The sequence below is a fragment of the Trichoderma camerunense genome, assembly GCF_050948025.1.
Source record: "Trichoderma camerunense strain CBS 138272 chromosome Unknown V8C40scaffold_7, whole genome shotgun sequence".
In the NCBI taxonomy this organism is placed as follows: Eukaryota; Fungi; Ascomycota; class Sordariomycetes; order Hypocreales; family Hypocreaceae; genus Trichoderma; species Trichoderma camerunense.
This window is the reverse complement of record NW_028145363.1, coordinates 1,240,415-1,266,487: the sequence shown is the minus strand read 5'-3', so window position 1 is coordinate 1,266,487 and position 26,073 is coordinate 1,240,415. Positions and strand designations below refer to the sequence as shown.

Sequence of the window (26,073 nt, the reverse complement as noted above, 5' to 3'; positions counted from 1 at the left end):
CTGGGGTTACTCATCAACCTATTGACGCACTTGTGAGCTAGATCTCTATCGATACAGGATCAAGATGGCCATCGAAACTCTTCCTTCTGATACCGTTCTTGTCGTTGGAGGCGGACCCGTGGGGTTGTTGTTGGTGAAAACATTGGCCCATCATGGAGTCAAAAGCGTGTTGCTTGAGCGGCACTACACGACAACTACTTGGCCAAAAATGGACCTCACCAACTCTCGTTCCATGGAGATTTTCCGAAGCCTAGGTATGGCAGAAGAGCTTCGAAAGTTGGCCGTGCCTGCGAAATTTCCGTTCACTTGTCTCTTCTCCACAGGCCTTAACGACGAGAAGGCGGCGTCGTCGTGGGATCTACCGAGCGCAGAGAAACTGAATGAGCAGATTCTGGCTCAAAATGATGGATCACTTCCCTTGGAACCGTGGATGCGTATTTCACAGGTAATTTTCGAGTCATGGTTGAAGAACGTGTGTGTTGAGGATCCGCTGGTGGACATTCGCTCTGGGTGGAAAGCAACAAGCGCCAAAGAAAATGACGATGGTGTCGAAGTAACAGCCATTGACGCAAAAACGGGCGAAGAAACGACATTTCATAGCAGATATGCAGTTGGGTGTGACGGCGCGAATAGCGTCGTAAGGGAAAGCTTGGGAATTAAACTCGACGGCGGGCCTCTGTAAGTGAGAATGATCTCAACATCTAATCCTATGCACTAATTGTTTAATACTTGTAGTCCTGGACGCGCGCTTTTGGTTCATTTTAAATCTCGCGATTTGACTCGCCTACAAAAACAGGGACAGTTTTGGCACATCTTCTTCCCGAAGACGGTAGAGGAAGGTGGTTCGATGAAAGGCGCCATCATTGCGCAGGATGAGATTGACACTTGGACCATTCACAGATTTCTTTCCGCCGACTTTGACGACTCTCAGCTTTCATCTGAAGATGCAGTTTATAGCACTCTCGGTGGTGCTGGTGAGCCATTTCCAATCAAGATCGATGAAGTGCTCGTACGATCAACGTGGAATCCCAGCGTAGCAATTGCTCAGGGCTTCATGGGTCCAAAGCAACGAATTTTCCTAGCTGGAGATGCTTGTCACCAAATGCCACCCACCGGAGGTTATGGCATGAACACTGGCATTGCTGAAGCATTTGATCTCGGCTGGAAGCTCGCTGCGGCTGTCAATGGCTGGGCTGGTCCACAGCTTCTCGCTACCTACGAGCAAGAACGCCGTTCTGTCGCGCTGCTAGCATTACAAACTGCCAAAGGCCATATCGGAAGACTCATGGCAATGCCAAAGGCAGTCGACTTTTCCGGTAAAACACTACAAGCTGGCGGAGAAGAGGCACGCGCCATGCTTGATCGCGTTCACGAATATGTCCAAGCAAACGACGCTCACAACAAGAGTCTGGGTGTAGAGCTAGGCTACAGGTACACTTCGAGTATTTGTTTGCCAGACCAAGTACAAGATAAGCTTCCATCGCCCCCGGAATTCGATCCGAGGCATTATATACCCACAACTGTCTCTGGGTACCGAGCGCCGCACGTGTTTCTTCAAGACAAGACGCCAATTTTCGATCACTATGGTATAGATTTTACCCTGATCTCATTTAAAAATAGCCAGCAACATCTGCAAGCTATCGATTGGCTTACACAGTCTGCCGAACGGCTCAAGGTGCCGCTTCGCATCTCGTCATTCGATGGAGAGACAACAGCGCAAAGCATCTGGTCAGCAGATCTTATTCTAGTGCGCCCCGATGGATTTGTTTCTTGGCGCGGGAATTCGCTGGATAAACTTGACACTGCCTATGAAGTTATTGCGAAAGCTACAGGACATGATTAAGATCTGTTGATGGGTCAACATTCACTACAGGCTTTTTGTAGGGTAGTTATGGAAAACTCGTAACTGTAGGCAAAACTCTTGAAGCATTAGGGTTATGTAGGGCCTCATATAAATCATGAAGTGATATGCTGCTAACAGAGCTGGACTTATTGCCTTGGGTTTTCCTCAGTTGTATTACGACAGTCTTACACTTTCTTTTGTTAAACATCACCTTTGATGTCTCTAGCTTGTATAATCACTTACCCCTCTAGCTCACACAGCTAATCAATCTCACGAAGCTTCATACATATTACGCTCAATCCTACGTAAATTTGTCACATCACAACCCCAATAATCTTCATAATTTTTTTTAAAATTGAACTTTGTAATATACAACCTTTATTCTTAAAGATGCGCTGACATACGCGCCAAAGCTATCAATTTACGCTCATAAAGTTATCATTTGCCAGTACGCTACACCCTCAGCTATATACTCAAGCCCTGTAAAGAGCAATTTTAACGCCCGTCTTGCTCGATGGGCCGACTCGCATAACTCCAACATAAGGGCTCGGGTCGCGAGATTCGATTCTAGCATACCTCCGTGCAATCCGTGCAATCACATAACTGGCTTCGGCTGTGACCAACATTTGTGCTGGGCATCTTCGAGGGCCTCCACCGAAGGGAACAAAGTTCCACATGGGACGCAATTCTCGCCATCGATCAGGGTTAAATTCCAGCACATCATCGCCCCAGATCTCGGGATCTCTGTGAAGCACGTTCTTATTGACCTGCACGACATCGCCTTTGCGGACGTAAATTGGCTGTTTCCCGTCTGGACCACCGCCTGTTGGCAGAACTGTATCTTCGAGACACTTGCGAACCTGTGTTACGCCATTCGGGTACAGTCGGTGTGCTTGTTGACGTTAGCTCCCCCCTTACAAAATATCGTGTTGACCATTCAGTGACTTACTTTCATTGAGAATACCGTTCAGATACTTCATTCCTCTCAACGCCTCAAACGTCAATTCCCCATCTCCATAAGCGAGAACCTCTTCACGGCATTTGGCATAGATGTCTGGGTGGCGTGCCAAATTCCAGATAATATGGCTAATGAAGATCGATGTAGTATCGTTGTTGGGAACAAAGATCAGGCACATCTGCGAACGGAGCTCCTCTCGGTCCTTGAGATTGCGAGCCATCCACCAGAGCAAGTCTGTGCGCTCATCCTTGACATCCACGCCTTTCGAATTGAGTTCATCAATCTGTTCCATCTCCTGATAAGTTTTGGTGATGTGGCTATCGACATATTTGTGTACGACTGAAACAGCATCCAGCCAATTCTGGTGTTTGAAAAGGAACAGATACTTGTACCATTGCAAGCGGAGACGTAATCCTCTCAAGACGTCAACCATGGCCCAGCAAATTTGAGCGCGGTCTGGATAGACCAATGAATCGAGTGACTCTCCGAAGAGAAGAAAAGTTACGACATCTAGGAACTGCTATCGGTTAGTATTTTCGCGTCTGCGTGCATGGTGTCTATACTGACCCATCGTTGAATTAGAGGCTGAACATCAACAGTCACACCGTCTTCTTCAGGAAGAAGCGAAAAAAGGCGATCGACGTGCTTTTCTAGTCTTTTCGTGTCGGTGTATTTCTCTCGCATAAAGAATGGCTTAATCAAGAACCGGGCAAACTCCCATTCCTTTCCATCCACAGTATTCACGCCAATATCGGCGAACGGGTGCGTCGCCTTGTTGTTTCGTCGCATTGGGCCTACGCCAAAGCTCTTCCATGTGAAAGCCGACATGCTCTTCATGTTCTCCGGCTCGATGGTCCAAATAAAGCGAGTGCCAACAAAGTTGACGAGAAATGTCTTTGGCCGATTCTTGTGTACCCAGTTGAGCCAATCCAGGAAGTAATGGTTTTTCAGAGACTTGGCCATTCCGAGCACAACATCGAGACCAAAGAAGGGATCCAAATGAGGATAGCTTGGAATCTCTCCACATTGCTTCGCTCTTCTCTTCCGATCCCACTGAATCTTTTCGACGATGCCTCTGAACAGCCAAAATGCGACCGCTCCAATGAGCAGGTTAACTCCCCATGATTGTAGAGCCATTGTGATGAACCGTTACAAACTGTGTTGAGCAGAGTGTAACCAACTCGACAAAAAAGTCAATCACTGGAATAAATCATAGGATCAATTGATTCTGATTTTATGGCTATGCATCAAGTATTTTGAGAATACCTGTCTGGTTGCCATCCAATCAGCAGCAACTCCGGGCACGGCCAATCGCCCGGGAATTTCCAGGGAAATCACTGTACAAATCCAGAAGTTGCTATTCGTTGCCCAGCTTATCTCCGTCCCGGGATATTCACCATTTACTGTCGCAACTAGGATTGTAATATCCCGGACTTTGCCACATGGGTTGTGCAAATCATCTAAAAACGATTTCATCCTTGTTTTTCGATTGTCAAGGGGTTCAAAATGCCGAAGCCTGTCAACCTGTTATTAGTCGTGAAGTTGAAGCCCGGGAGAGTGGATCGGTCCGGGGACCCTGGATTCTTTTTGATGTCAGACCGTATGCAAGATTCTGTACTGTAAGTCAACTATGATGAGCCTCACTATCGGAAATCTATATGGTATTATTGAGCCAGCAGACTATATACTTCAAGGGTCGGATCTTGTTATCATTACGGGCTTTATCATCCAATTCCTGATTCAACACTTCAACTTCAGGCCGCCAGTCCTCGCATGATTCAACCTCATATTGTTGTTGGTGATCTCATGTCTGGCTAAATACACACGGACAAACATGCCTGAATCAATTGCCATAATTTCCACCGCGTGTCGGTTCCCTGGCGGATCCAACTCACCAGCAAAGCTCTGGGAACTTTTGAAGGAACCGCGGGACATTTTGAAGCCCATTGATGAGAGCAGGCTGCGCCTCTCCAAATTTCATCACAATAATGGCGAACACCATGGAAGCACTGACGTTCAAGGCGCCTCATACACACTCGAAGATGATTGCCGCCTCTTTGATGCTTCATTCTTCGGCATTAGCCCGCTCGAGGCAGACATCATGGATCCACAGCAGAGGATATTGCTGGAAGTCGTCTATGAAGCTTTTGAAGCAGCAGGTTATTCATTAGACCAGATGCAGGGATCTCAAACATCTGTCCACGTCGGTGTTATGAATGGAGATTACTACGATTTACAAATGAGAGACCCCGAGACTCTACCCACACATACCGCGACTGGCACTGCGCGGAGTATTCTTTCCAACAGAATTTCATACGCCTTTGATCTCAAAGGTGCATCAATGACGATAGATACAGCTTGCTCAAGTTCACTTGTAGCACTACACCAGGCCGTCCAGGGTCTTCGAAACGGCGAAGCCACCATGGCTGTGGTTGGAGGCGCCAACCTACTTCTCGACCCTCTCATGTACATTGCAGAATCTAATCTACACATGCTTTCTCCTGATTCGCGCTGCAAGATGTGGGATAAGTCAGCAAACGGATACGCTCGAGGCGAGGGTTTTGCTGCCGTCTTGCTCAAGCCTTTGAAGGACGCTATCCGCGATGGAGATCACATCGAGGGTGTGATTCGTGAAACTGCAGTCAACTCTGATGGACGTACCAAGGGAATTACAATGCCCAGTCCAACTGCCCAAGCTGCGATGATTAAACAGGCATATAAGAATGCGGGACTAGATCCTACTGTTGATCGCTGCCAGTATTTCGAATGCCACGGCACAGGAACACAGGCAGGTGATCCTGTAGAAGCCCAAGCGATCAGAGATGCATTCTTCCCTCTAGGCTCTGACATTCAAGATGACAACAAATTATATGTCGGCTCTATCAAGACAATCATTGGGCATTTGGAGGGATGTGCTGGATTGGCAGGTCTCATTAAAGCGCTGCTAGCTATGAAGCATCACACGATCCCACCCAATCTTCACTTCAAGGAGCTTAGTTCCAAGGTCGAGCCTTTCTATCACAATCTGCAGATCCCCACCAAAGCGATACCATGGCCACAGACAAGCGATAAATGTTTGAGAGCCAGTGTCAATAGCTTTGGCTTTGGTGGAACAAACGCCCACGTCATCCTAGAAAGCTATGAGGGCGAAAGCCCAGCCACGATTGAGATTTCCGATGATAAGTTCATAGGACCTCTAGTACTGTCAGCTAGCTCCGGTGTATCGCTGATAGAGTCTGTCAAGTCTTATGCGGATCGGATAAGATCAGATCCCTCTCTGGATCTTGAGAATCTTTCATGGATTTTACAGAAGAAGAGAAGCTCATTATCATCCAAGATCTTCTTTTCAGGTGCTACACGTCAGCGTTTGATTGACTTCATGGACAGATTTGTGGAGGATTCATCTTCTGTTCCACCAGAGACTGTTGGAAATCAATTTCAGCCCATTGATCCCAATGAGACGCCTGGCATTCTGGGAGTCTTCACTGGTCAAGGAGCTCAGTGGGCCTCCATGGGTCGTGGGCTGTATCAGTCATCTCATCTATTCCGAAGCTCGATCGAGCAATGCGAAGCTGTTCTAAACAAGTTGCCAGATGCTCCCAGCTGGTCACTTACCGAGCAGCTCCTGGCTGACGAGGGCACTTCTCGCATTTCCGAAGCAGAAATCTCTCAGCCCATCTGCACAGCGTTGCAAATTGCTCTGGTTGATCTACTAAGAGCTTCTGGCGTCAAGCTTGATGCCGTGGTTGGTCACAGTTCCGGTGAAATTGCTGCGACCTATGCTGCTGGCATTATCAACCTTGAGAATGCGATGCAGATTGCATACTATCGCGGCTTCCATTCGCACTTGGCGAAGAAGAGTGTACCAGGCGCCATGATGGCCGTTGGACTCAGTTTTGCAGATGCTTACCGGTTCTGTAACCAGCCTGAATACTTTGGACGCCTCAAGGTCGCAGCCAGCAATTCTCCTCTCAGCGTCACGCTGTCTGGAGATGCAGATGCCATTATGCAGGCTAAAGCACACTTTGACGAAAGCAAGACTTTTGCAAGGCAGTTGAAGGTTGACACAGCATATCATTCACACCTTATGATTCCATGTGCAGAAGCATACCTGAAATCACTGCTGGCCTGCGACATCCAAATCCAGAGTCCCCGAGAGGATTGTATTTGGACAAGTAGCGTCCGTGGTGACACTGACCTGCTAGAGGATGGACTTGAGCCTCTCAAAGGACAATACTGGGTGGATAACCTCCTTGGTATGGTTCAGTTCTCTCAAGCTGTAGAACATTCGATTTGGCACGGTGGCCCTTTCAATGTTGCCATCGAAATTGGCCCTCACCCAGCGCTCAAGGGCCCGGCTGAACAAACTCTCAAGACGTATTTCGGAACCGTGCCAAACTATGCAGGATTGATGAGACGTGGCGACGACGAAGTTGAAGCCTTCTCCGGCGCATTGGGATATGTATGGTCTTACCTTGGCTCCTCAGCCGTTGACTTTGACGGCTACCGCAAAGCATTTGATCGTCAAACGTCCTCACATCTGTTGAAAGACCTTCCAAGTTACGGCTGGGACCATCGCAGGGCTTATTGGAGAGAATCCCGAGTCTCACGTAACTACCGCTTGCGCAATGACAAGAGCCATGAGCTGCTTGGTCGCAGGACGCCCGACGACTCAGACCAGGAGTTGCGCTGGAGAAATATTGTTCGACTTCACGAGTTGCCATGGATTCAAGGCCATTTATTCCAGGGCCAGGTGTTGTTTCCCGGAGCAGGATATATCGTCATGGCTCTACAGGCGGGAGCTGAAATTGCAGATCAGCGTGCTGTTGAGCTTTACGAAGTCACTGATATCTCCATGGATAGAGCCATGGTCATTCCAGAGGGTACGGCTGGTGTTGAAACATTATTCACTGCCCGATTATTAGAGAAACAGTCCAAGCTTGAGTCGAGTGAGTCTTTGAGCTTCAAATTCGCTTGCTACTTCTGCAATGATGAGAACAATGGTCAACCTGTAAAGGCTGCTTATGGCCGCTTGACAATTCTCTTTGGCGATTCCGATACCCAGCATCTACCTCCTCGACTGGTGCCAGCTTCCAACTTGGTCCCCATCGACATGGATCGATTTTACACGTCCATGACTAGTGTTGGACAAGAATACCTGGGTGTCTTCCGCAGCATCAAAGAGGGTAGGAGGGCATTGGGATTCTCATCTACAGTTTCGTCGTGGGAGACTGAAAATCTCAAGGGCAATAATTACGTTATGCATCCCGGATTTTTGGACGTTGCACTACAAACCCTTTACGTCTCATTTGCTTCTCCAGCCAGTGGAGGTTACTGGGCGCCATATCTCCCAGTGAAGGTCGGACGACTTTCCGTAAATCCTCACGCCACTTATTCCAACGGTGTAATGACTGAGATGGAGGCTGATAGCTTTGTTACGACGGGATCGTCAACATTGCTCAAGGGCGACATCCATGTTTATCCAAAGGGTGGTGCACAGACAACATTGCAAATTGAAGGCCTCGAGATGAAAGCCGTCTCTGAGCCACAAGCCTCCAACGATAAGCATCTGTTTTCTGAAACCGTTTGGCGCGCAGATTCGTCCTTCAATCTAGTGGACCTAGACACAGAAATCGAGGACTTGGACGATATCCCACTAATGGAGGCATTAGATCGCACAGCTGTATACTATTATCGCAAATTCCTTGCTGATATTGGCTCCACAGATCGCAAGACGTTTGCATGGTACCTCCAGCTGATGACTACTGCGGCAGAGGAGCTCATAGGACGTGCTGCAAACGGTGACCATCCAGTCATAAAGCCAGAGTGGCTTGAAGATTCTGCTGAAGTCATTGAAGAGCTGAACAAGACACATGGAGAGAGCGTCCATCTCAAGCTGATACGTGCCGTAGGCGACAACCTACTCAAGCTCGTGGCTGGCAAAGTGCAAATCCTCGAGGTGATGATAGCTGATGATATGCTCAATCGATTTTATGTAGAAGGCTACAATTTTTCAATCCTCAACAACAAAATCGGACAAGCTATGAAGCAGATCACGTTCAAGAATCCTCAGGCAGTTGTCTTGGAGATTGGTGCTGGCACGGGAGGCACGACAAGAAGTGTTTTCGATGCCATTGACAACGCTTACTCTTCATATACATTCACCGATATCTCGACAGGATTCTTTGAGAATGCTGAAGAGAGATTCCGTGACCATAGCGGCAAGATGACGTTCAAGGTCTTGGACATTGAAAAGGACCCCCAAAGCCAGGGATTCACCGAGAATACTTACGATGTCATCATTGCTGCCAACGTTTTCCACGCAACCCGAACGCTAGGCGATACGATGCGCCATGTCAGAAGTCTCTTGAAACCCGGCGGCTTTCTGCTCATGCTCGAAGTGACCGGCCCAGAACTTCTGAGAACGCATTTCATCATGGGTGCCTTGTCTGGATGGTGGCTGGGTGGTGATGACGGTCGTGTCTTGTCGCCAGCTTTGACAGCCTCTCAGTGGGATGAGCTGCTTCAAGAGACAGGATTCTCCGGCGTCGATACCATATTCTATGACACAGCTGATGAGGCTCAGCACTCGGTTTCATTTGTCCTGAGTCGAGCAACGGACTCACAAGTTGAACTCCTGCGTAACCCTCTGTCGAGAATTCACGACATCCAAGGCGAGCAGCCCATCCTGATCGTTGGTGGCAAGTCATTATTCACAACACAAATTGTCACGGATGTCCAGAAGTCGTTGTCGCACTGGAAGAAGCGCATTATTAAAGCCAAGAGCTTGGACGATGTGCCTGTGTCGACTCTTGTGCCAGGAACGTCTGTTCTGTTCCTCGGGGACCTTGACAAGCAAGTTTTCTCAGACATGACGCCGGAGCGATTGATGCGACTACAGAGTCTCTTCCTCACGGCAAAGAACGTCCTCTGGATCACTGAAGGCAGAACAGCCAAAAACCCAGAAGCAAATATGATAGTCGGAGTCGGCCGCACCTTGTGGACAGAAATGGCACATCTAAAGCTCCAGTTCTTAGACATCGACACTGACGTCAGGTCTCGAGACATTTCCAAGATCATCACTCAGACCTTCTTGAGGCTGGAAGTCTTGTCTCACCCAGAGTACGATGGCGAGAACAGCCTTTGGCAAATAGAGCCCGAGTTGATCTATGATGGAGAAAAGATGCTCATCTCTCGAATCTTGCCAAATAAGACCCTGAATGATAGATACAATGCCAGCAGACGACCAATCAAGCAGACTCTCGATCTGCAATCCGCGGCCGTCGATGTTGTCCAAGAAGGAAAGTCATTTGTGCTTGTCCCATCAGCTCCAGGTGCATCCACGGAGGACGAGAAGGTTCAAGTGAAGTACTCGCTGTCTCTCTACAATGACACTCAATATCCTGTACTCCTCAACATCGGCTCGAACTCGCACACAGGAGAAACATTGATTAGTCTCAGCACATCATGCTCATCTACTTTGGACGCGGCTCATGCTATTAGTCTTGGTGACGTACCTTGCAACGCCCAAGTGTTGGAATCGATCGCCTGCAATATCCTCTTAGACTTCATCCGCAGCAAAATACCAACTAGCGGTACAGTCTTGTTTTACGAGCCTCCAAAGGCTTTAGTTCACCAATTACAATCCGATGCCGATTTGAAGAACAGGGAACTCCGCTTTGTGTCCACGGGCCCCAAACAAGCGTCGCCCGGCTGGATTCAACTATTCCCAAGAGCCTCGCAAACTGCCAACAGGCTTTTGCTGCCGCTTGACACCTCATGCGTTATCAAATTCCAAAATGCTTCAAGTTTCAATCTAGAGAGTATCTTGCCACCAAATACCTCGATTCTTGGCGTATCCGATGTTCTGCACGAATTTCAGAGTAAATTGCACAAAGATCTGCCTGGTTTTTTGAGCGATCTACATCAGTCCAACTCTGATCTCATCCACACACAAATGATGACAGTGTCTAGCCTTCTCGAATCATCACCTGAGAGTTTACCAGTTTTCTTTATTATTGACTGGAATGATTCAAGCCTGCTTAATGTATCCCTCAAACCACTGAATGTGTCAAAGGCATTCTCAAGCAATAAGACCTATCTCCTGGTTGGCATGACCAAAGAACTTGGCCTTTCTCTAGCCCAGTGGATGGTCAGGAATGGCGCCCGTCATCTTGCGCTCACCAGCCGAAGTGGTAGCGTAGAGGACCCTGGATGGGTTCCAGCAATGAAGGCACACGGAGCAAATGTGCAACTCTTCAGCATGGATGTCTCGGATCTGGAGTCAGTTACTGGAGTCGTCGAGTCTATTAACAAGACCATGCCGCCTATCGCAGGAGTGTGCAACGCAGCAATGGTTCTGTCAGATGGTTTATTCGCAGACATGAGCTTTGATGTGTTGCAAAACACACTGAAGCCGAAGGTGGATGGAAGCCGAAACTTGGATCAAGTATTCTACGATACACCTCTCGACTTCTTCGTCCTGTTCTCCTCCATGGCGAGTATCATCGGAAATCCTGGACAGTCAAACTATCACGCCGCCAACCTCTACATGGAAGGACTTTGCGGTCAGCGCCGTAGCCGCGGACTTGCAGCCTCAGCTATGCATATAGGAATGGTAGCCGATATTGGCTACGTGGCCCGCAGAGGCCAATCCATGGAAGACCATCTGCGCAAGATGTTCTTTTTGCCTCTTTCGGAATCCGACGTACATCAGCTGTTCGCAGAAAGCATTTTGGCAAGCCAGGACACTGTTTACGGGCTGGAGCCTTTCGTAGACTCGCCTGAAGCGCCGAAGCGACCACCTTGGGAAGGTAACCCTCGCTTTTCTCATTTCATGCGCAAGGAAGCATCTAGCAATGAAGTTTCCAAGGACCGTGCTCTAGACACGGATTACAAGCAGCGTCTGCAAAGTGATGAATCGGAAGATTCTCTAATTGAAATGGTCCAGCAGATTTTCGGACGGAAGCTGGAGGCCATGATGCAGCTGTCCCCTAACAGCATCAATCTCAATGTGCCTTTGATCGACTTGGGTGTTGATTCCTTGTTGGCCGTCGAAATCAGAAGCTGGTTCTTGAAGAAGCTCGGCATGGATGTCCCCGTCCTGAAAGTGCTTTCAGGTGATACAACTGCACAGCTGTGCGAGGATGCAACCAGAAGATTCTTGGGCATCAAGCTTAAACAGAATTCAGCGGCCAAACCGGAGCAGCAGCCAGCAGTTCTGAAAACCACACCAGTGGCCCCAATTTCAGAGAGCAGCAGCAAATTCCTTTCAATCGAAACACCAGCCTTACAAGCGAGTACCGCGTCCAATTCGAGCGGCCATGAAGATGATTCTGCACATTCATCAGGTGACTCCATCAGCGTCCCGGACATTCATACTCCCAATGAAGAGTGCTCTCAAAATTCATTCAACTCGAGTTCGACGAATCTTGCTGAGTACGAGACTGAGGTGCTGGAATTTGGACTTAACCAGACTATTAAAGAAGCTGAGATTATGTCTCATGCTCAATCTCGACTGTACGTCGCGCAGAACTACGTCAACGACCCAACCACCTACAACGTCACAGTCACTTATCAAATCCGAGGAAATCTCCAGATCCCAAGGTTCAAGCAGGCACTCAACTCAGTGATGACTCACCACGAATCGTTGCGAACATGCTTCTTCAAAGATGAAAACACTGGTCTTCTCAAACAGGGTGTCTTGCCATCTCCGTCTTACTACCTCAGAATCGTGCAGTCTAAACAAGACGATGCCGTAGACCGAGAGATTGCCTTGTTCAAAGCAAAGCATTGGGACCTGGAACATGGAAGAACGTTTGGAGTTTCTCTGATCGTTCAATCACCGGAAGTGAGCACTATTATCTTCGGCTATCACCACTTGGTAATGGATGGTGTGAGCTGGCATCTCTTCCTGCGGGATCTTAGCACAGCGTACCAGCTTCGTCCATTGGTGAAGACATCGAGTAGCTACATCCAATTCGCAAAGAAACAGCAAACAGCTATTGAAAGCGGCGATTTCGCTGGAGATTTGCTATTCTGGAAGCAACTCCATGACCAACCAGCGGAGCCCCTGCAATTGCTCCCCATCACCAGTGTTGTTGCCCGTAAACCGCTCACCCAATACGCAAGCCACGTTCAATCCCGTGTCATCGATACGGATCTAGTATCTCGAATCAAACAAGCTAGCAAAGCTTTGAGAGTAACTCCGTTCCACTTTCACCTTAGCATCGTTCAACTTATCCTCTCACGATTCTTGGCACTAGACGACATTTGCATTGGTGTGACTGATGCCAACCGTTTGGATGAAGACTTTTCAGAAACTGTTGGCTTCTTTTTGAACCTTTTGCCATTGCGTTTCCAAGTAGATCAAAACAGCACCTTCGGTCAACTCGCCGCCAACACGTCCCGCAAAGCTCTCGAGGGCCTAGCCCATTCGGCTGTCCCCTTTGATGTTATTCTCGATCATCTCGACGTTGCCAGATCACCGGCCTACAGCCCTCTTTTCCAAGTGGCTGTCAACTATCGAGTTGGAGCTTTGTTGAAAACATCCATGGGTGATTGCGAAATCGAACTCACCCAGGTTGAGGACGCTAAAAACCCCTATGATATCAGCTTTGGAGTTACGGAGATAACTTCTGGCACCTGTCTTATTGAGCTGACATGCCAGAATGCGCTCTACACTGTGGAGGATTCTCAGACGTTGATGGACATTTATATCCACTTGCTTGAGACACTATCCTCAAACACAGACATGAAAGTCAAAGACTGCCCTTTGTTCAACAGTAAAGCCATCTCTCAGGCAATTGAGGTTGGTAAAGGACCAGATGTCTCTTACGACTGGCCGCCAACACTTTCTGCGAGATTTAATGAGGTGCAGAGGGCGTACCCCGATGATATTGCAGTCAAGGACGGACTCAGAGATGCTTCTTACTCCCAGTTATCGAACGAAGCCAACGGCATTGCACAGCTCATTCTCGCACAAGGTGGATCTCCGGGTGCCCATATCGCAGTTTTATGTGAACCATCTGTAGATTCAGTCGCCTCAATGCTTGCCATCCTTCAGGCGGGATGTGTCTACATTCCACTGGATCTGAGCCTCCCGGCCGCCCGTCATATATCCATCCTGAATGATTGTGACCCTGCGTTTGTCATCGTTCATGAAGCTACCAAGGAAGCCGGTACGCAATTGATTGCAGCATCGCAAACTAAGGCTCAATTGCTCAACGTATCTGATGTAAAAGCCAAGGATGAACCGGTTTCGATTCAAGGACAGGCAGGCGCACCCGGATTTATTCTGTACACCAGTGGTTCAACGGGGAAACCGAAGGGAGTTGTCCTCTCCCAGGCCAATTTCGCCAATCACTTGGCCGTCAAGACCCAAGAGCTTCTCATTGAGCGCGAAGTGGTCCTTCAACAGAGCTCTCTGGGCTTTGACATGTCCATCATCCAAACATTCGTAGCTCTGGCCAACGGCGGCAAACTGGTCATCGCCTCACGCGAGAAACGTGGCGACCCTATTGTGCTATCTGAGCTGATGCAAAAGGAGTGTGTCACATTCACCATTGCTACGCCTACTGAGTATCTCATGCTATTGCGAAATGGTGAAGAATACCTCAAAAAGTGCACCTCATGGCAACAAGCGTGCATGGGAGGTGAGGTAGTCTCATCACAACTACTCCATCAATTCAGATCCTCTCAAGTCTCAGTAAAGCAGCTTACAAATTGCTATGGACCAACTGAAATCACTGCCGCGGCCACCTTCCAAGACCTGTCTCCAGCACTAACAGATGGCTCATTCCAAGTAACCGAAGGTTTGATCGGCAAGGTTTTGCCCAATTACTCGGTCAAAATTCTCGATTCCAGCGGCAAAGCAGTACCACTTGGTGTGTGTGGCGAGATCACCATTGGTGGCCGAGGTGTCGCATCGGGATATCTTCATCTACCTGAATTGACTGCAGAGAAATTTGTACTTGACTCAAACAGTACCCAGAAGGATGCCAGAATGTACAGGACAGGCGACAAGGGTAGACTACGCCGCGACGGTTCGCTAGAATTTCTGGGCAGGCTTGACCAAGATTCGCAAATCAAGCTTCGTGGTCTTCGAATCGAACTTGGTGAGATTGAGCATGTTCTCGCTCAGGCCGGCGGGGGCCTATTCTCCGATGTTGTGGTCACAGTCAAAGGTGATCCTGCCGTTCTAGTCGCCTACGTTGTTCTCAACAAGGACAGGACCGCGGACCGAGCAACACTACAAGCCATCATTTCGAAATTGCCTCTTCCGCAATACATGATCCCTGCTGCTATTCAAGTTCTCGAACGGTTACCAACCAATGCCAGCGGCAAAACAGACAGGAAAGCGGTAGCGAGCCTCGACTTCGTCCTGGTCGCAGAAGGCAGCCACTCTAACGAGCGTCTAGACTTGTCTGAGGGAGAATTACTACTGCTTTGGCAAAAGGTTCTTCCTAATACAAGCGAATCTCATATCTTGGACCGTAACTCAGACTTCTTTTTACACGGTGGAAACTCACTACTACTCATGAGGCTTCAAGGTGCTATTAAGGACTCCATGGATATCTCAGTCCCCATCAGCGAATTGTACCAAGTCAGCACGCTCGGAAAGATGGCTGCCCATCTCCGCAACAAACGAGATGAATTAGCTACCGAGTTCGAGCCCATCGACTGGGAGCTGGAAACTGCCATTCCAGATCACATTTTGGCTATATCACAGGACTCGCAACCATCAGCGCCACTGAGTGCAGGAGGGCATGAGATTGTACTCACGGGATCGACGAGCTTTCTTGGAGGGGCAGTTCTAAAGGCCTTGCTAAAGGAGCCCACAGTCAAGAAAGTCCACTGCATCACTGTCCCCAGTGATCAGAGCAACAAGCTTCCAGTTCATCCTAAAGTTGTCCAATACCAAGGCACCCTTTTGTCACCTGCCCTCGGACTCTCAGAGACAGAGCGCCTGAAGCTGCAAACATCAGCTACTTGCATCATCCATGCCGGTGCAAATGGGCACTGCTTAAACAACTATTCATCTTTACGCGTACCCAACCTGCATTCCACACACTTCCTGGCCTCATTAGCTCTACCACGAGGCATTCCCATCCACTTCATCTCATCCAATCGAGTGGCTCTCCTCTCAGGAAGCATGCAACCGGCGGCGGAATCCATGTCTAAATACATTCCCCGTACAGACGGCGCAGAGGGCTTCACGGTGGCCAAGTGGGCGAGCGAGCGGTTCCTCGAAACCCTTGCTGAGAAAGCCCATCTCCCCGTCACAATCCACAGACACTGCATCCTAACAGGTGACGAAGCACCAAACGAAGATGCTGTGAACGGTGTCATGAAATATTCTTCATTGACTCGTACAGTTCCGCTATTTGCGAACTTTGACGGATTCTTTGATCTCAAAGATGTCCATGCCGCCGCCGCTGATGTTGCAGCCAATGTTCTATCCGAGGACAGTACAGACAGGGGCGTGCGCTTCATCCACCACTCCAGCGGCGTAAAGGTCCCTATATCAGACTTTAAGAAGCATCTGGAGAGGCTCTACAGCGGAGTCTTTGAAGAGGCGACCATGGATGAGTGGATTGGCAAAGTGCTTGAGGCAGGCATCGATCCACTGATTACCAGCTACTTGCAGGCAATGGCTGAGAAGGAAGAGGTGATTCAGTTTCCATTTTTAGGAGTTTCTTGAGTATTGTAGTTTTAAGCTTTGTTTTCCAGATGTTCTACCTGATAACTCTGCTGCCGGTTGACGGTATGAGGTAGCTCCGTATAGTACATGTACATTAGATAGGTCATAAAAATATGCCATGGATATATACAGTAGTTGGCCAAATGACTTCAGCATTCCTTTGCAGTTCATTCCTTCCGATAGGGTCCAATCATATATTCATTAAAAGTCACAGAAACAATACAAAGGTAATACAAATACTTATCATGATAGCATAAATTCTGGAATGTCGAAATCGAGCCAATTCCAATCATGAAACGCCTGTGAAAGATCCACACCATGACCCTGGGTATCAACTCCGAAAAATATATTGTCCATATTAAAGGGAGTTTCTTCCGAAGCCATAGCCGCTGTCCCATTTTGAGAGTTTTGTTGTGGCTCAGCTTGCGCTGTTCCATTCAGCGGTGGTTCTCCACGCCTCTTGGTGGCTTCAAACTTCTGTCGATAATCCCATAAAGCTTGGATGCCCCCCTGAGCGGATATATCATACGATATGTAAAATTGGAAAATGGCAATGGCCTGTTCCCATGAAGTCTTATTCGGCTCCTGATCTAGATCGACGCCCAAGTCTGGTATTAAACTAGCCGCCAATAGGACTGTGGCTGAACCGAATGTTACTGTAGACAGTCAGATTGGTAAAGAAAACATGTTACATGTTGGTGTCTCACCTCGTAATGTATGCCAAGTCGATGCCCGGTATATGATGTGGATGTTCTTATGTACTTTATCAAGGACTGTCTGCGCCGTAGTAACACAGAGCTTGTTGACCTCCTGAAGTAGTCCCATGGTGAGATTCTGGCTGCCAGTCTTCGCTTTCCGTAGCTCCGAGCGTATTGAACGATCTGCGATGCTTGCTAGTAGACAAGGGCGGAGGACAGTAAGCTTGACATAAATTGAACTACAAAGAATTAGAATAAGCGCATCCCAGATGAACATTTGAGCTCACCGTGTCCTCAGTATCTGTCCTTGAATCTGAAAGCACTCATCCACAGCATGTTCATTGGCTTCCTGGAGATGGCTGGGTAAGCTGCCGAGAAACTCATCGAAGTGAAGGCAATATTTGGGAATCTCGCTGATATACTGTGTCAAAAGAGAATTTGAGCGCTGTCCTCCTAAATTCTGACCAAGAAGATGTATGTTGCCCGCAATGTCGCGAGGAACATCACACATTTGGCGATAGTATCGAAAAAAGTCGAGCCGAGAGGGCTTGTCTTCTGGCTGAGAGCCTTCTCCTTCTTCCTGTAAGTACTCGTCGTCAATTGGCTGAGGTGTTGACACCAGGTTCGGTACGGTTATATTCATTTGCCACCCAAACGTGTAAGATGCTATGCTGTTCGCTCATGGTTAGTTGTCGCATCTTGTCTATAGGATATACGCGCACAATCCAGAGAGATGAATACTTACCTATCCATTATTGCTGAAACATGCCACACTCTGCGTCTCATTTCCCGCTCTAATTGGCCCATTGATTCGGGGGCCTCTCTATCGAGTCCGAGCCCAAAAGCAACCCTTTGAGCAATACCGAGTGTGCTCCAGCATCGCGAGGCAAAAGATGTATATTGGAGATATATGACTCTCAGCAGAAATAGCTGCAACACCTCAAACGAGTATGAATCCAGTGTTTCAGCGGAAACCAGATGGACTGATCGCCTGTATAACGACTCGGCATCTCTCTTTCTCCAATTAGCAGGACAGTGTTCGGACCGCTGACAGCCGATAGCTAAGACAATATTTATTGTAGCAAGTAGGAGGATATCGTTGCCTGTATATCTTGAAAAGGATTCTGTAGACTTCCAAAGAGTGTCGTACTTGTTCATGAAGCTCGGTCGGTGTAGCACAGGGAAGACTGGATGCGAATATCGCCAATATGTGCTAATAAGAGAGTCTGCCAGATTCTTCTCTGGTAGCAGTAAGTCGTCCATATCTAAGCCTACATCCTCGGCATTTGAGACGTCAAAACCAATTGGATCTCTGAGAATTGACTTGCTTAACGACGACCTATTAGTTAATGTTGATTTACACGGTTCAATAGTAGCGATGACTCGATTGATGAAAGAAAAAGTTGATGGTGGGCCGAATACATCCTCATCTCGATCGATGGTATCTTTTGAATCCGAGTCCTTTTCAATACAGGTTTCTGTGGTACTATTCTTGCGAGTAAGTTCAGACGACCATTTCTTGCCCGAGGGTTTGGGCTGGGTGGAGTGTCCAACAAGCGAGTCTCTATTTGAAGCAGCAACAGAGCTTCCAGATAAAATTGCGTTATTCGGCGATTGATGTGGAATATTCCTTCAATGTGCCATGTCAAAGTTAGAATTTCCGCATAACTGGGCGCTATGATTAAGTCAAGCATACCGAAGCGACACAACCCTGTGCTCTCCCGGACGTGTCTGTTCGTAGACACACTGATCAGGGAGACCTCTGCTCAGACATGTCAAGCATGAGGGACGATTCCCATCACACTTTGACTTTCTGGCGCGACAAGGCCGACAAGAAGTTCGAATTCGATTGCGCTTACGGCGAGGAATGGCCAAGGCCGCTTTGGGCGGCTTCTCCTCCATTTTCCGAGGTCGCCGTCAGAGATGCGGAATATGAGAAGCTTCGGTGGCCCCTTGAAGCGCGGAGTTATCATGCAAAAGTACAAAGAAAAGATGAGCAGAATGAATAATAAGATTTGAGGTGCGAGACAAGTCACCCGAGAACATCAGAAGACGGAAGGTGACACAAGGGACTCCGTCCGAGTCATATGGGGCCGGGGGATTGTGGAGAACGGTTAGGAAATAAGACGCTCCCCCGATTGGACAGCAGCCATTTCGTAGGAGATAACTGCCACATCTAATTGGTCCATTACTCGCTGGGGTCATTCTTCAACGCTAATTGGCCTGGGATAGAGTTACATGTTGGCCAACAAAGAAATGGTCGCGGAGATATGCCAGGGAGCATCAGGATGATGATGTGAGTCGATTGTATAAAGGATGTGGTATAGGAGGTCTCAGACATGCGCTCCGATCATCCGTCCTTGCCTAGTGTGCCACCTGTAACCATCAGTGCAAAGGCGTTGTCTCAAAAGGATGGCTTCTGAGAAAGATTTTGAGACACCATCTGGTGTAATGCAAAGCTCCGATGAAAGCGACTCTACAGAGGTGAATTCTCGAGATGGACAGGTAAATCCCGAGAAACCCGCTCAGGAGGAGGAGGAGATGAAGGAGGGCGGATATGGCTGGTAAGTCTTCAAAGACGTCATTCGCATTTCAATCAGCCGCTTACAAGATTATGCACGTAGGGTCATTGTGGCGGCTGTCTGTCTAATATTGGCCCATTCGTTTGGAATAAACTCCGTAGGTGTTTAACATACATGTATAGAAAGTACACGAAGAGATTTTTACTAACAAAGCGATTTTAGATGTTTGGTGTTTTCTTAGCATTCTACCTAAAGAGCAACACTTATCCGGGAGCTACTCCTTTACAGTTTGCCTTTATCGGAGGTCTCTGCTTTTCAGTTGGTATGAATCTTTACCCATTAGTATACCGATCTACATGACAACATCTAAGATATTTAAAACCTAGCTTTTCTCGTACCGCCGGTATGTACAATGTTACATCGCAAAGCGGGTGTCCAGATCACCATCATAGTCGGAGGGATATTCATCTCGTACGTTCGATCGCTCGATAATACATGATTTATAAAAATACGCTGCTAATTTATGCTGGTAGAGGTGGCTACATTGCCGCATCCTTCTCGAAAACCATATGGCAACTCATTCTCAGCCAAGGCGTCTGCTACGGCATCGGCATGGGAATATGCTTCACCGGAACCGCCAGCTTGGTCCCTCAGTGGTTCAAGAAACGCCGATCTCTCGCAAATGGTATAGCAACCGGCGGCACGGGTCTTGGTGGCCTGACCTATTCCTTGGCTGCAAATGCAATGATTCAGAGGCTAGGCATCGCCTGGACTTTTAGAATAATGGCCATCATCTGCTTTGTTGTGATAACAATCTCTGCTCTATTTCTCAAGGAACACGACAAGACTCCCAAGGCAGCGGTCAAGATTTTGGAGTGGAAATTCTTCAAGATGCTTGATTTTTGGCTGTTTCTCGGCTGGCTATGGTTTGCCAGTCTGGGCTACGTCGTTGTGGTCTTTTCTCTTTCGGCATATGCTCAACAGGTTGGCTTTTCCGCACAGCAAGGTTCTCTCGCGTCTGCCATGTTCAACCGTACGTGGAATCTTTTTCTTGTTATGCCGTTTAACCCATGACGCTAATATTTTTGCTCTATTAGTATCGACCGGTATTGGCCGCCCACTTATTGGCTTTGCATGTGATAGGTTTGGCACAATCAGAGTAACCATGCTGGGCACATTCTTTTCCGCCCTCATTACGTTCTTCATTTGGATATTCGGTGGCAAATCTTATGGAGGTTTGATGGTATACGCCTTGCTTGGCATGTTTCCTAGCCTCTTGTGGGCCAGCTTTGTGGTCATGGCCGTGTCAATATTTGGCTTGAAGCTGACGCCTGCCGGTAAGTGTGAACAACTTTCAGTAGGGCTGAAGCATGATGATGCTAACACTTGATATGCAGCTATATCTCTCTCAATCCTCACGTTGGCACTCCCATATACGTTCGCGGAGGCAATTGGTCTTAGCTTGAGAAAGTCAGGTGTGGATGGCTTCATCAACGTACAAGTGTTTGCTGGCGTCATGTTTGTCGCTGCTGGTATTTGTAGTAAGTCGAATAATATTGCACAAATCCTCTAACATGACTAACGTTGAGTTCCTAGCCCTTATTCTTACCATCAGAAAAGGTGAATTATATCGAAAAAGAGAGTAGATACTTGAAGACTTAAATTGGTCGGTCAAGTCAATGCGATGGAGGTTGCAAATCTTGTACAAAAGGCATAGAGCGCTTATTGGTTGCTATTTAGACATGAGCATGATGAGCTTCAGATTGGCAATATTCACTTGCTCGACACGTTAACGTTGGGACTATTATTGAATGGACATAGATTGGCATATAGAAATTAATAGCATTTGAGTTAAGAATAGTTTTAAACGAATTCGCCTGACAAGCGAGCGAAAGCTTGGGCCTGCATGAGATCAACCCGGAGGCTAGTGTCTGGCAGTTGGACCAAATCACCAAGATGTTAGGTTAGGCCTACATAAGTCATAATAATGCAGCCGTCTCTCGGAGTGCTAAATGCATCTAGTACTTGCACACCGGTATTATCACAGGATCCTAAATTACATAATTGCTCCGTAATGTCTTGGTATTAGTATATGGTCGATGGATTGATTGCATGTATGTGCATGCAGTAAGTACATGTAAGCAGGGATGACTGTCTCATATGTACCTAATAGAAAGACGGCTGAGTACGTGATGGCTGAGACAACCCACCGAACAGGCTCTTTTTTAATCAGCCAGCTCAATCATGCAGTAATATTTATATGTCAACAATGGCATGGTATTGTGCAGCCAGCCAATTGAGTTATTGTGTACTCATATGCGTCAAAAGCGCCCTTCCGATATACAGATACGAGTACATGTGAAGAGTCAACTGTTTTCTTCTCCAAAAGCCACACCCCGCCACAGTCCCAAGTTGGAGCAAGTAAACTAAAATACGGAGTATGGAGCACCAGACGTTGTATTAGAGACGCCCTTTACTTTACTGGCGTCAAAACAGTCACGCAACATACGTGGGCAGTTGACTGAAAAGCCGAATGTGCCGAGAGCATCACAAGGGCGCCGTCTTGTAAACAGCCTCTGTGCACGATGATGATGCCACTGAAAGATGGGATGAATCAAGAGTTAAAACCCGACTTGTAGTCATATTTTCCTATTTCCCGTCTGTGGAGTATGGCATGGATCCATCGCCGATGTCATTTTTGCTGCCGGTCCAGCGTCCCTTCAGCGTCCACTCCATTAAAAACGTCCGGAGTCGGAGCCTGCAAAAAAGACGTCAGTGGGGCCACCCCGCGAATCGGGAGCCCCCAATTCAAGAGGCTGCAGTTTCCATGCGATTTGGATAATTCGCCTCCAAAACCTGCAACCTTCAGGCCGTTTCTGTATGACTCAGAATCTTTTTTGAGCCTCTACCCCGGATCATCTTTATTTTCTTTATTTATTCTTCTTGCACCTTACCATCTCTGTTGGCATTGGACAGCGCAATTCCTCTCGCCCTCTCGCCCTCTCGCCATCATCATCACCACCCCGCCTAACCCACCGGCCCGTCGCCACTCTTCAAGATGGTCATGTATGCTGGAACTGCCCTGGTCAATCGGCCAACTTGTCGCATACAGAGAGCTAACCTTGGCAATTCGTCATCTACAGGCTCAAGGAACCGTGGAAGAAGTACAAGCCGTTCAAGGTAAGCCTCGTCCCATCCCATTCCTGGATGCTGCCGTCAACTAACCACCGTGCCTAGCCGCTGCGTCTGCCCAACCGACAGTGGCCTGACAAGGTCATCGAAAAGGCTCCTCGCTGGCTTTCGTATGTCGCAAACACTTTTCCCGACTCCCCCAGCGCATGATTCGTCGCTAACATCTTCCGAAGCTCGTGTCTCCGCGATGGCAACCAGAGTCTGCCCGATCCAATGGTACGTCTTCGTCTTCTTCTTCATGCCGCTCGCGCGAACCAACATCGATCAAATACATGTGCGACAGTGCTGACATGGATGGGCTGGTCACCAAACAGAACGGCGAGGAGAAGTGGCGCTACTTCCAGATGCTGTGTGCCCTTGGCTACAAGGAGATCGAGGTCTCTTTCCCCTCTGCGTCCCAGATCGACTTCGACTTCACTCGCCGCTTGATCGAAACCCCCGGCGCTGTGCCAGACGACGTATTCCTGCAGGTTCTTTCGCCCTGCCGACCCGATCTCATTCGAAGGACTGTAGAGTCAGTTCGCGGTGCGAAGAATGCCATCATCCACATCTACCTCGCTACCAGCGAGTGCTTCCGCCAGGTCGTCTTTGGCTATACTGAAGAACAGACTCTGGAGCTCGCCGTCGAATGCACCAAGCTCGTCAGGTCTCTGACCAAGGACAACCCCGAGGCTTCTGGAACGAATTGGCAGTTCGAATTCTCGCCCGAGTGCTTCTCCGACACCGATCCTGACTATGCTCTGAAGGTGTGTCGCGCAGTGAAAGCTGCGTGGGGCCCTAATGCAGCATCTGGAGACCAAATCATCTTCAACTTGCCCGCCACAGTCGAGCTTGCAACCCCCAATATTTATGCAGACTTGATAGAGTATTTCAGCACCAACATTGGAGACAGAGAGAGTGTGTGCGTGTCTCTGGCAAGTCATACCCTTTCCCCTTTTCACCTCTCACGTCTGTATCACCATCATGAAGCTAACAATTCTCTTCTCCGTAGCACCCTCACAACGATCGCGGATGCAGTTAGTATATCCACTTCTGGCGGTACGGCGCGGTGCTAACGTTGTACAGGTATTGCAGCAGCAGAACTAGGCCAAATGGCAGGGGCTGATCGTGTCGAGGGCTGCTTGTTTGGGTTCGTACTACCTGTGTTGCTTTTGTCTTTGCGATTACGAGACAGTACTAATCATTTCACAGCAACGGAGAGAGAACGGGCAACGTCGATCTCGTCACCTTGGCTCTAAATCTGTACACACAGGGCGTGAGCCCGCAAATTGACTTCTCTGATTTGAACTCAGTCATCGAGGTAGTCGAATCCTGCACCAAGATTCCCGTCCACCAGCGTGCTCCTTACGGCGGCAGTCTGGTATGCGCAGCCTTCTCAGGCAGCCATCAAGATGCCATCAAGAAGGGATTCCAGAACCGCCAGAACCTGGGCCTATCCAACGAAGACCCATGGATGGGGATGCCCTACCTGCCATTGGATCCCCAGGATATCGGACGCAACTACGAGGCCATCATTCGCGTCAACTCACAATCTGGAAAGGGAGGAAGTGCCTTTATTCTGCGTGCAAAGCTGGAGCTCGACCTTCCTCGCGGTCTCCAAGTTGCCTTTTCCAAAATTGTCCAGCGCCGCGCCGAGGAGCTTGGACGCGAGCTTCTGGCTAACGAGATCACCAATCTCTTTGAGACAACTTACTTGGTCCAGGAGAACCACCGCCTTAGCCTTATTGACTATAGCATCAGCCCCGACCGATCGCAGTCTCCCATGCCTAATGCATCTGGCAAGACCCAGGATACGAAGAGCATGATCCGTATCTTCGATGGCGTTATCCTCCTGGATGGCCAAGAGATCAAGCTGCGTGGTAGGGGCAATGGACCGATCTCTAGTATGGCGGCCGCCCTCAAACAAGTTGGCATTGATCTCGACGTTCACGACTATAAGGAACACGCTATCGGTGAGGGCCGAGGTGTCAAGGCTGCCTCATATATCGAGTGCAAACCTACGGGCATGAAGCAGACAGTCTGGGGTGTCGGTATCCATGAAGATGTGGTACAAAGCTCCCTCCTCGCCATGCTGAGCGCGGCGAGCAATGTAAGTTTTTTTCTCTCTCACCAACAGCAGTAGGAAGAAATCATTAGTTTGCTAACCATGTCTTTTAATCTCTGCAGTTCCTCACTAGCCGGCCAACTAGCCCATTCCTGAAGCCGGTTGCCACCCCTGCTTCTGAAGAGACACCTAGTGTTATATCCATTCTGGAGGAGAAGGCAGCAAACGGAATTTAAATCGTCAAAAACGAAAACAAAAAGGTGTTCGTGTCTATTCCATCCATGTACCCGGAATCTTTTCTACGGTGCATTCTCACAAAAAAATGGCGATATGTAGCTACATGCAGGCTTTTCGAGATTGAAAAATAGGTAGCTTAGTTACGACTAACTCTACCAGTTCAATGGTGATTGATAGGAGAGAAAATGTAAATTAAAAATGGGAACTTGATTAAAAACTCGACGATATATATATATGTCCTCTATGGCTACAGTGTGGCCCAGATACTTCCATCCCTCTGCTTCTACCATGTTTGGTAATTTTGAGCGGCAATATCCTCTCATCTTTGGCTTTCTCAAACTTAAAATTGTGTAAAGAATACTGGATGACCGGTATCTAATTGGCATTTTCAAGGAGAACACCGTGCTCTCCGCCTCATTCTGAGTTGACGCTCGCTCATTCTTGTTTGGTCATATTCGAGTTCCTACGGTTTCCACTGGTATAGATGTTTCTCGTAGTATATAGAACTCCTCTATCAATAAAACCCCCAACCTTGACGTTGTCCAAGCTCAATACTGCATTGTCGATGAGATAGTTGCGAGCGCGGCTTGGGCCAATGCACTAAAGTACCGACAAAATAACGCATCATAATCTCGAGCAATTAATTACATGTACTGACGACCAAGGGTCGTGATGGAGGCTGGGAAGGATCGCAATGAGGCTGGGGGGCGGATACAATAAGAAAGGACTTTTGTCCGGCAACATGACCGTAGTCGGCGAGCACATTCTCTCTGCAGGAACCAATGCCAGGGATCCTTCTAGGTAAAACACGGAATTTCTATATAAGAGATACGGCGATTTAATCCCATTATCCCGTGTCTGATGCTGAATTGAGATC

General features: G+C 48.2%; 6 protein-coding genes across 6 annotated transcripts; 4 read left to right on the top strand and 2 right to left on the bottom strand.

Moving 5' to 3' along the window:
* Window positions 1-64: 64 nt before the first annotated feature.
* On the top strand, window positions 65-1,946 carry V8C40DRAFT_286766 (FAD-dependent monooxygenase; the record flags this gene model as incomplete). The annotated part of the gene is made up of 2 exons (XM_083222574.1): window positions 65-678; window positions 736-1,946. The coding sequence occupies 2 exons, from the start codon at window positions 65-67 to the stop codon at window positions 1,841-1,843; spliced, it is 1,722 nt and encodes a 573-aa protein (XP_083074356.1). The 3' UTR covers window positions 1,844-1,946.
* A 370-nt stretch (window positions 1,947-2,316) lies between these two features.
* Window positions 2,317-3,938, bottom strand: V8C40DRAFT_286765 (cytochrome P450; the record flags this gene model as incomplete). Its single annotated transcript, XM_083222573.1, has 3 exons — window positions 2,317-2,735; window positions 2,793-3,318; window positions 3,369-3,938. The coding sequence occupies 3 exons, from the start codon at window positions 3,936-3,938 to the stop codon at window positions 2,317-2,319; spliced, it is 1,515 nt and encodes a 504-aa protein (XP_083074355.1).
* Window positions 3,939-4,635: 697 nt separating this feature from the next.
* V8C40DRAFT_265038 (putative hybrid PKS-NRPS enzyme) lies at window positions 4,636-16,503 on the top strand (the record flags this gene model as incomplete). Its single annotated transcript, XM_083219604.1, has 2 exons — window positions 4,636-14,423; window positions 14,493-16,503. The coding sequence occupies 2 exons, from the start codon at window positions 4,636-4,638 to the stop codon at window positions 16,501-16,503; spliced, it is 11,799 nt and encodes a 3,932-aa protein (XP_083074354.1).
* Window positions 16,504-16,661: 158 nt separating this feature from the next.
* V8C40DRAFT_207289 (fungal specific transcription factor domain-containing protein) lies at window positions 16,662-18,140 on the bottom strand. Its single transcript, XM_083212063.1, has 4 exons — window positions 17,947-18,140; window positions 17,489-17,867; window positions 17,211-17,440; window positions 16,662-17,159 (listed from the first exon to the last, which is right to left on the bottom strand). The coding sequence occupies exons 2-4, from the start codon at window positions 17,842-17,844 to the stop codon at window positions 16,747-16,749; spliced, it is 999 nt and encodes a 332-aa protein (XP_083074353.1). The 5' UTR covers window positions 17,845-17,867; window positions 17,947-18,140; the 3' UTR covers window positions 16,662-16,746.
* Window positions 18,141-19,464: 1,324 nt separating this feature from the next.
* V8C40DRAFT_243092 (MFS general substrate transporter) lies at window positions 19,465-21,658 on the top strand. Its single transcript, XM_083215348.1, has 8 exons — window positions 19,465-19,765; window positions 19,826-19,880; window positions 19,946-20,045; window positions 20,110-20,194; window positions 20,257-20,756; window positions 20,821-21,060; window positions 21,121-21,264; window positions 21,320-21,658. Exons 1-8 carry the CDS (start codon window positions 19,614-19,616, stop codon window positions 21,367-21,369), a joined length of 1,326 nt encoding a protein of 441 aa, XP_083074352.1. The 5' UTR covers window positions 19,465-19,613; the 3' UTR covers window positions 21,370-21,658.
* An 875-nt stretch (window positions 21,659-22,533) lies between these two features.
* Window positions 22,534-25,680, top strand: V8C40DRAFT_243089 (2-isopropylmalate synthase). Its single transcript, XM_083215347.1, has 9 exons — window positions 22,534-22,789; window positions 22,867-22,903; window positions 22,961-23,025; window positions 23,089-23,131; window positions 23,230-23,829; window positions 23,907-23,931; window positions 23,981-24,044; window positions 24,107-25,004; window positions 25,082-25,680. Exons 1-9 carry the CDS (start codon window positions 22,782-22,784, stop codon window positions 25,193-25,195), a joined length of 1,854 nt encoding a protein of 617 aa, XP_083074351.1. The 5' UTR covers window positions 22,534-22,781; the 3' UTR covers window positions 25,196-25,680.
* The last annotated feature ends 393 nt before the right edge of the window (window positions 25,681-26,073 follow it).